This window comes from Engraulis encrasicolus, chromosome 12 (assembly GCF_034702125.1).
Source record: "Engraulis encrasicolus isolate BLACKSEA-1 chromosome 12, IST_EnEncr_1.0, whole genome shotgun sequence".
Classification (NCBI taxonomy): domain Eukaryota; kingdom Metazoa; phylum Chordata; class Actinopteri; order Clupeiformes; family Engraulidae; genus Engraulis; species Engraulis encrasicolus.
This window is the reverse complement of record NC_085868.1, coordinates 25639776-25649775: the sequence shown is the minus strand read 5'-3', so window position 1 is coordinate 25649775 and position 10000 is coordinate 25639776. Positions and strand designations below refer to the sequence as shown.

Here is a 10000-nt window from a genome sequence, read left to right as displayed (position 1 = left end):
CAGTAAGGTTATAACATAGGCTCTGCACTAAGGGTTTAATCTGTTACTTTAGGCGCTTGGTATAGTCATAGCAATAATGTTATGTTGTAGTTGAGTATTTTCAGCAAATTGTGAATAGGCCCGCCGGCGATCCCATCTGCAGTAAGAGGCTATGTACATTAGCACAGGTTTACCGGCACGTACAGTAGACACACGCTTATATACCCAACAGGCAGGATAGGGCCTCATAGTATGTAGCCAGGCCATGCCCTTAGTGACGCAACACTTTCAGCGTTGCCACTAGTCAGGTCAAGAGCAATGCAAGTACTTTCTGAGCTCCCGGAAAAACGGGAACTCCTCTCACGTTGTCGGGAAGTAAACAACCATTAGCAAACCAAGGAAGGCTTGTCAATCATGCCGTTTGGGAAATGTTCATTGTTATGCTCTTGGTCAGACCAAAGTCTCGAAGAGATTTGAAAGTCAATGATAATCAGGCTACATAGTGTGGGTAAGTAGTGGGGCAGTCTGTTGAAGGTCTTAGTTGGGTATATATTAATGCAATGGGAAAACTTAAAAGCGGGAGGAATTTCTTTCGTGAGGGTGGACCGATAGCACCACAGTGGTATATACTGCAGGCCTAGGACCTGTTTGCTCTGAAAACAGCTTTCTGGAAGAGGTTTGTCAGGAGAGGGAGATATGGAGACAGGCCAGGCATTTTAATTCAACAAATCTATTTCTGTTTCATTAAAAAAACATCCTGCGTGATAGCTTAAGGTTGACACATAAGAATGTGTGCACTTTCTCACAATCACACACTTCACAATTTACAGGAATGAAAGCCCCCACAGTATATACAAACAGCCAGTCATTCACAAATACAGTTACCCTATAACTCCCTTTTTAGGAACACATACACAAAGTTTCTCTTTCTTTTTCTTCTGCTCTCTCTCTCTCGCTCTCCCTCCCTCTCTCTCTCTCTTTCTCTGTCAACACATGCAGTCATACACACTAGGAAAAGACAAACTCTCTCTCTCGCTGTCTCCCTCTGACACACACACGCGCACGCACGCAAGCACACACACGCACACACACACACACACACACGCACACACACACACACACACAAACAAAAACTTCAAGAGCTATCATTTCAAGCACTGTACCGTATCCCTGCATGAACTTCTGAGGTGTCTCAGTCTCTCTTGCACAATCTCTAAAGCTTCGGGAAGCCTGGAGGGCTCTCTGACTGTACCGCGCCGGCCGTCTGATTTGTTACGCGAGAGAGTCATTAGTAATCGCCGTGATGCTTTAGTTACCTACGTGTCGGAGCCACCTTATTGATTGCTACCCCACCACGTAGGGCTTAGTCATGGGCTGACTGTGTGTTAGTGTGTGTGTGTGTGTGTGTGTGTGTGTGTGTGTGTGTGTGTGTGTGTGTGTGTGTGTGTGTGTGTGTGTGTGTGTGTGTGTGTGTGTGTGTGTGTGTGTGTGTGTGTGTGTGTGTGCGCGCGCGCACGCATGTGTGTGTGTGTGTGAGTGTGTGGACTCTCAGGCTACTATGTGAGGTGGTGGTGGTGGTAGTGTGTGGTGTGTGTGTGTGTGTGTGTGTGTGTGTGTGTGTGTGTGTGTGTGTGTGTGTGTGTGTGTGTGTGTGTGTGTGTGTGTGTGTGTGTGTGTGTGTGTGTGTTTGTGTGTGCGTGCGTGCGTGCGTGTGCTTGTGTGTGCGTGTGTGTGCGCACGTGCATGTGTGTGCGCGTGTGTACTCTCAGGCTGATGTGTTGCGGTGTGAATGTCCGAGAGGGCTTCAGGGACTGGGTCGTGTGCCAGGAGCAAGTAGGGGGCTGGGTGGAGAGAGAAAGGGGGGATAAGGAGAGGAGGACAAGAGAGATTGTTGGGAAGAAAAGTGAATAGATGGCGGAGGGGGGGGCGGGTAGAGGGAAGGGGAAGGTAGGAGGAAGACTGGAGAACATCAATGGGATGAGAGAATTTGGGGAAAGGAGAGGAGATGTCTGGAGTCTAGGATGGAGGAAGAGAGGGAGGGTGAGGAGGTGATATGAAGAGGAGAAAAGCGCAGAAGGGAGAAGAGGAGGTGTTTGTGGAGGTCACGAGAAGAGGTGTGGGGGCATGGAGAGAGAGAGAGAAGGTAGTGAGGAGAGAAGATGGGAGGTGAAGAGGAGACGAGTGGAGTGGTAAGGAGGAGAAGAGAGGAGATGAGTTGAGTGGGCCTGTTATTGAGGTAAGGCAGAGAGGGGAACAGTGAGAGAGAAGGTGGCGAGGAGAGGAGGAGAAGAGAGGGGAGAAGGGAGAAGGGAGAGGAGAACAGCGAAGAGAGGACGTGCAGGGGCAGGGAAAGAGGGGAGGTTAGGAGGAGAGGAAAGGAGAGGAGCGGAGAGGAGTAAGGCAGGAGGTGCGGGGGCCAGGAGAGAGGGGAGGTGAGGAGGACAGGAGGGTAGGAGAAATTGGAGAGGAGAGGAGAGGTTAGGATGGGAGAGGAGGGGAGGGGAGGGGAGTAGGGGAGGAGGTGCGGGGGCCAGGAGAGAGGGAAGGTGAGGAGGACAGGAGAGGAGGGGAGGAGGTGCGGGGGCCAGGAGAGAGGGGAGGTGAGGAGGACAGGAGGCGAGGAGCGGAGAGGAGGAGAGGCCTGCATCTACTTAGCAGACCTTAGAGCGGATTAGCAACAGCAGCAGCAGCAGCAGTCCTGTTTGGCAATGAGATGACATCATGCTTAAGTCATCCCAGGGGCCTGTTCTTGAGTGTGTGTGTACACAGACACACAGACACACTCACACATACACCCCAAACTAACCCCCCACACCACAACACATCTACACACAGACACAGACACAGACACACACGCACACACTCACACAAACATAGTACACATGCACTGACACACGCACATACACACACACATGCACACACACACACACACACACAGTTACTCACACACAAACTACATGCATGCACTGACGCACGCACACGCACACATACGCACGCACGCATGCACACACACACACAGTACATATGCACACACAGTACATATACACACGCACACACACACTGAGACACACTTTTATTCACTTGCGTCATTCCCATGATCCCTCTCTATCTGTCTCTCCTCGTTCATCTTGACTCTACCATTTCTCCCTTGCTACATCTGCCTTCCTCTAAAACTATCAATCCCCCGTTCTTCCCTCGCTCTCATTTTCACCCTCTGACTCTTCGTTCGTCCTGCTGCCTCTCATCACATATTTTCCTCCTTGTTTCCTCTATTCCTTTCTCTCTCTTTGTTCTCTCTTGTTTCCTCTATTCCTCTCTCTCTCTCTGTTCTCTCTCGTTCCCTCTATTCCCGTCTCTCTCTCTGTTCTCTCTCGTTTCCTCTATTCCCCTCTCTCTCTGTGTTCTCTCTGGTTTCCTCTATTCCCTTCTCTCTCTCTGTTCTCTCTAGTTTCCTCTGTTCATCTCCTTTCTCTGTTCTGTTCTGTTCTTATTCTATTTGTCTGCTCTGTCTCTCACTATTTTCCTCTTTTCCCTTTATGGTTCTCAGTGTTCTCTCTCTCTCTCTCTCTCTCTTTCTGTCTTTCATTCTTTCTTTCTTTCTTTCTTTCCCCTCCCTCATTCTTTTTCTGTTTCAGTTTCTCCTCCCCCACATGATTTCACAGTTATGTGCTGATACGTTCTCAATGACATCATACTTCATACACTCGAGGCATATTGTCTTAATTACTGATCAAACACGAGACGATGGGTTCAAGCTTGTTCTCTCTCTCTCACACACACACACATACACACACACACACACTCGTATTCTCTCTCTCTCAAAAACACACACACACTTGCGTGCACACACATCTTTTTCCCTCTCCCTCCCTTTCTGTTCCCTCTGTGAGGGTGTGAGTTTGTTTAGGCCTGCTCTCTCTCTCTCTCTCTCTCTCTCTCTCTCTCTCTCTCTCTCTCTCTCTCTCTCTCTCTCTCTCTCTCTCTCTCTCTCATGCTGTTTCCTCTGCTGTGTTTGAGTGTCAGGGTGTGAGTTTGTTTAAGGCCTTCGCTGTTCAAATGTCGTCCAGCTCATGAATGGGGGGTGGCTATTGTTGGGAGCTCTAGTGTTCTTTATTGCTCCCCCAGGCGATAGATTAAACCCCAATCCCGCCTCTCTTTAGACAACACCTGCTCAATCAAGAAAACCCCTTCTGATTAATCTCTATTCATTCATGATACCAGCTGTGTCCTTGCGCACCCAAAGTGAGGGCGTGCAAGTACCGCACACACACACCACACACACAAACACGGACACACAAACACGCATGCATACACACACATAAACACACCCTCTCTCTTTCACACACAGGCAAACATCATTACCGTTCACACTCACAGTACACTCTCTCTCTCACACACACACACACACACACACACACACACACACACACACACACACACACACACACACACACACACACACACACACACACACACACACACACATTCAACAGTACACTGTTGTCACACGCTCATAAATCTCTTCTTGTGTTCCTATCAACAGGTAAACAGTCATGCGTTCCCGTAGCAACAGCGTGGAGGACCTGCTCCAGGCCAAGAAGCCTCCAACTTCCCAGCAGCCTCAGCCTCAGCAGCACAGACAGCACACACCATCGGTGATTACATTGCATTACTGTACATTATATTACATTACAGCACACACCATCGGTGATTACAGTTCATTACTGTACATTACATTACATTATATTACAGCACACGCCATCGGTGATTACATTGCATTACTGTACATTATATTACATTACAGCACACACCATCAGTGATTACAGTTCATTACTGTACATTACATTACATTACAGCACACGCCATCAGTGATTACAGTACATTACTGTACATTACATTACATTACAGCACACGTCATATGTGATTACATTGCATTACTGTACATTACATTACATTACATTACAGCACATGTCATATGTGATTACATTGCATTACTGTACATTACATTACAGCAAACGCCATATGTGATTACATTACATTAAATTATACTACAGCATCAAATCTGTGATTGCATTACATTACAATCTATTATATTACTTTACTGCACACACCATCTGTGATAACATTACATTACTTTACAGCAAAAAAATTACACTGCACATTACATTAACTTGCAAGAGCCTTACATGGTGCAGTTACAGTTAGAGTAATAAAACACAGTAAAAAATCAGTGTCTCCAATTTGTGTACAGTTTTACACAAAAGTGCAGAAACCAGTTTACCCCAGTGTGTGTGTGTGTGTGTGTGTAATTTGTGTTGGTTTGTCCTCTACAGCACACACCGTCGCGTCAGCGCTCTGCAGATCGCGAGGAAGCCGCATCCTTAGCCTCAGCCTCGCCTAGGGGCCCCGGGCAGCCTCGACATCGAGAGCCGCCGGACTACATGACTCCTACCCTCCAGAGGAACCACAAAAGTGGCAGCGGAAGTGGAAGTGGAAGCAGCAGCAGTGGGCATAGCAGTAGTGGACACAGCAGCAGTGGAGGTTCTGGGCACCACCACTCCCAGTCCTCCCATCACCACCAGAACCAGCACCAGCACCAGCAGAACCAGCAAAGGGGGCGGTCGGCATCAGCAGGGAAGGGCAGGGACCTCTCACGCGACGACCTCCTCTTCCTGCTCAGCATGCTGGAGGGAGAGGTACAGGTGGGTTTTCATTGGTGTAGTGCTGCTAGAGGTGGGTTTTGATTGGCGCATACAACCACAGGTGGGCTTTGATTGATTGGTGCAGTGCAGTTGGAGGTGGGCTTTCATTAATTCAGTACATCTAGAAGTGAATTTTGAAGTCGTGGTGCAGAAATGATCAAAGTCAAGTCAAGTCAAGTTTATTGTCAAAACTCTAGCAGAGAAGTTTGAAATTGCGTTTGACCTACCCAGCATAGGTGTGCACTGGAAAATGACATTTTATTCTGGTTAGAAATATCCTGTTCACATGCACACCGCATCATTCTGCTTGGCTTTGGTAGTTTCTGAAACCATAACGAATAGTCAAGCCAAGTCGGTTTTATTGTCAATTTCTTTACATGCGCTGGTCATACAAATAATTGAAATTATGTTTCTTACTTTCCCATGCAGACAGACATAGACTCTAGACTCTAGATTCTAGGTGTGAACATTAACAATTAGACATAGAGAGTATACATACATTACATACATTTAACCCCTTAATGCACGCCGTACCTCCTGTGGCACGCTGTAATAGACATTGAAAGTCAACTACTATAGTACTACACTACTATGACAGTGCACGGGGCACTTAGTAATACATTACGACTTGGTCATTGCCATTCTGGTAACAGCTAATTTATAACGCTGTGTCTTAAGGGGATATACATACATTACACCTAGAGTAACTATAAAATACCCATACAGACATGGCAAGACTGGGCAACAGCAGACATACATAGAACATATATAAATCAATTACTGTTACATATTTGCTCCAGCCGTTTTAGAGGGCCAGCTACAGGTCGGCTTTCATCAGTGCAGCGGTCATCTTGCTGCACCTTCTTCTACCACATATTTGAGGCAGCCCTCGTAGAGGACAGGATATCTTCAGCCAGCTAGACAGTTAACCCTAGTAAGGTGTTTGTGTTTCTGTTGCATAGAAGGTATTCGCTGTATTTTCAGATTCATGTTCCTCACAGAAAATGAGGCAGCAAGGCCAGTGAATCTCAGCATGAAAGAATACTACTGCATTTAATGATACTATTTTTCTCAAGTTAAAAAAGACCCAAACACCTTTCAAGGGTTAATTATTGAAATCACCTGTGCTAGAAGAAAGACTACATGGCGGGACTTGCAGTTTACCTACTGCAATATTCATGTACAGAATTGGCTCCTCCTCATGAAACCAAACTGCAGCTCGACTTTGAAGTAGTGGTTGTTTAGGTGTTTGTATCTATTTGAAGCGGGCACAAAATAAATTTGAAAAACAGGTTCCCAGTTTAGCTCACCAGCTCAGTAAATATAAAAAGTTTACAAACTAATGTATTATGTACGAACATGTAAAATTGCATGTAAATGACCATCACTGCAAAACCCACTTGCCATAACACGGTAATGTACCATATGGGTTCCCATTTGTTTATGCAGAAATAATTAGGCTGCTGAAGATACTGTATGTATTCATGAAAAGCTGCTTGTGCTAGCTGTGGTACTCAGTAGGATATATCCCAGAGGGTGTGCAGCATTCAAAACTCAAGGATCCACTGATTTAAAGGAAATTAATTAAATGCATGTCTATAATCCGTTTGCATTAAATGCAAAGTGACGTTTAATGAATCAAAGTGCCCATGACATGAATGCTATTTCAAGCTGCCACCATCTCTGGAGTGAAGTGTGTATTTCATCTGTTTCACTTGTTTACAGATCTTATTGAGAGCAATCAACATATACAGTGCAGTACAATCATCACACAGTAGGCCAACAAACATTTAACATTTTTTAAAGTCGCATTACAGCTTTGGCACCTTCAGTTTTTTATCTTTCAGCTTGAGTCTTGCACATGTCTCCACGCCAAAACATAGAGATGTGTCACACACAGGTATGCCTACAGTCAATGCTCTCGCATGCAAAAACGAGTGTTCCAATGATAATCAATTGACTACATAGCCATCATGCACAGGCATGATGAATCAGGTGTAAAAACAACTGAGGTAGTCTACAATTAATTACTTTGTAGATTTAGTCATGTTTCTTTGAAGTTTGAAATAGCCTTCATTACATTTTTCATATCTTGACTCCCCTAGCACCATAGATGGAGAAGGATTTTTGCAATCAATTTTTTTAAACCGTCCTATTTTCATGGACCATTTCACGCCTTAGCTCATCTATCTGGCTAAAGAATTACAGCAATTAAGATCAAGTGGTTCAGCGAATCGGCTTGAATAGATTTATGGCAGGACTCGTTATTTTCTGAGCCCTGGACATCAACCTCTGCGAGGGATGTTTTTCAACCAATAATAGAGTTGTGTGAAGTCAGTGTGGAAAGAAAAGTTTTCATGAGTTATGAATGAAACATGTCCAGCAGCGGTTTTCGGCACAGAGGTTAAATCAAACAACTTGGAAATTGCACACCACAGCAATTGTTAACAGGGAAACAAAAAAAGACTGTTGTTTGAAATGCATCCTCATGTTCAAAAAACAAAAGTTCAGTGAACTGTCTCAGTGTAACTGAACTCTGGAGCGAGGGGCGATGGGCCCATGGCACATTAAAAAACAGTGCGGTTTTCACATCACAGGCTTGAGAGGATGAATGGAGCATGCATCACCAGGACAGGGACCTGTAAAATGAGATGAACCAGAGATGTGGGGCTATTATGGAAAAAAAAAACTACTAGAGGATAGAGGATGGAGCCGGGGGGAAAAAAGAACAGAGGGACACATCTTATGGCTTGTGAAGGACTTTCTCCGGTCGAGAGAGAGAGAGAGAGAGAGAGAGAGAGAGAGAGAGAGAGAGAGAGAGAGAGAGAGAGAGAGCAAACGATAGATAGAGAGAGCAACCCACACAAAGATGGGAAAACGCAAAAGACATAAAGAAAGAGAAAAAGAGAGAGAGAGCAAGGGACAGAAGAAAACAGAGAAAGAGAAAGAGAGACAAGGGGAGAGAGGTAATGTTAATCCATCTTCCAGATAGGCCAGGCCAGGCAGGCCTGTGTGACCCTGGCTGGCCCGGCGGAACATCCCTCTCCCCCCATGGACACCTGACGGAGCGTGGCAGGAGCTGAGGCAGCTGCAGCAGCACATGAGAGGGGTGGAGGAAAGAGGGAAGAAAGAGATGGATAGACAGAGGTTAAGAGATAGATCAGGAGAGGAGGCGGGGGAGTGGAGGATAAAGAGGAAGAGTGCAGGTAATGCAGAGACTAAGAGGGCACAATCGTTTGGAAGATAGGGCTGACAGATGGAGGGAAGGAGGGCTAGGGAATGGGGATAGAGAGGGAAGGGGGGGATGTAATGGAAGCATAGTGTAAGGGAGAGCGGGGACTTAGAAGAGAGAGAGAGAGCGAGGGGGATGACATAGTGCATCAAAACATGTGAAACAAGTTGGGAAGATTGCACAAGAGGAAACTCAAACAGCGAGAGACATACACAAGGGCAGCTCTAAAATTGGGCCACGTTTACAAATACAGCCATTTCACACGCTAACAATAACACTGCCGAGCATTTTATGGTTGACATGCTTGTTTATTTCCCCCCTGAAAGGGTACGACGGCCTGTTAGCAATAGTGACAGATACGGGGATTCGGAAAGTCTGGGTAGGGCAGCGGCAAATCACCACACCGTCAAACCTGCCACGGTGCAAACCCATTCGGAGTTAATGGCGCACGGCTCCCCGCCATGGCATAAACGAGCTGCTATGCACGCTTCTAAAAATGGGCACTGTGAAAAGTTTCAGCCGAGCGCGTAGCGTAGTCCACCACCAATACCTTAGCCTACACTCTGCTCCCATTCACACGCACAAACCCATCAATCTGTCGTTTTAAAAAAAAAGAAATGTGGTAAGAGAGAGCATGGGTCTTAAAATAAAGGCGTTAGTGTAGACTTTGGCAAGCCGGTTACAGTGATGAAAAACAGTTTTCGTAATGCTGTGTAGCATGCAACTTTCCTGCCCTTGCCAGTCATGACAGTCACGTATGGAGAAATGCCTAATTCTACTTTGCTTCTCTCCCCGATGATCTCATACATTATTTAGACACTCCTACAGATACAGTATAGGCTGTTTTATAGCAACTCATGTGACAGTTGACATTAGGTTGACATTTGGTGAGTGATTGGGTTTCATGTACATATTGTAACTGAAGACCAGTTTGCATTCTGTGAAGAATAGAGTATTCATATTTCTGTTCTGCTGCAAGCTAGGGCCATCAAGATTGACTTGCTATATTCTATCAGGAAAACCCTATTCTATTCCATTCTATTCTATTCTATTCTATTCTATTCTATTCTATTCTATTCTATTCTAT

General features: G+C 45.7%; 1 protein-coding gene across 2 annotated transcripts in view; it reads left to right on the top strand.

Annotated features, from left to right (window-relative positions):
• filip1l (filamin A interacting protein 1-like) overlaps positions 1-10000 on the top strand; it is a 138643-nt gene that overhangs the window by 55482 nt on the left and 73161 nt on the right. For both annotated transcript variants that reach the window (XM_063211830.1, XM_063211831.1), the window contains exons 2-3: positions 4523-4634; positions 5313-5681. In XM_063211830.1, the coding sequence (XP_063067900.1) occupies positions 4533-4634; positions 5313-5681 (471 nt within the window). In that variant the 5' untranslated portion in view covers positions 4523-4532. The remainder of the gene's footprint in view (positions 1-4522; positions 4635-5312; positions 5682-10000) is intronic.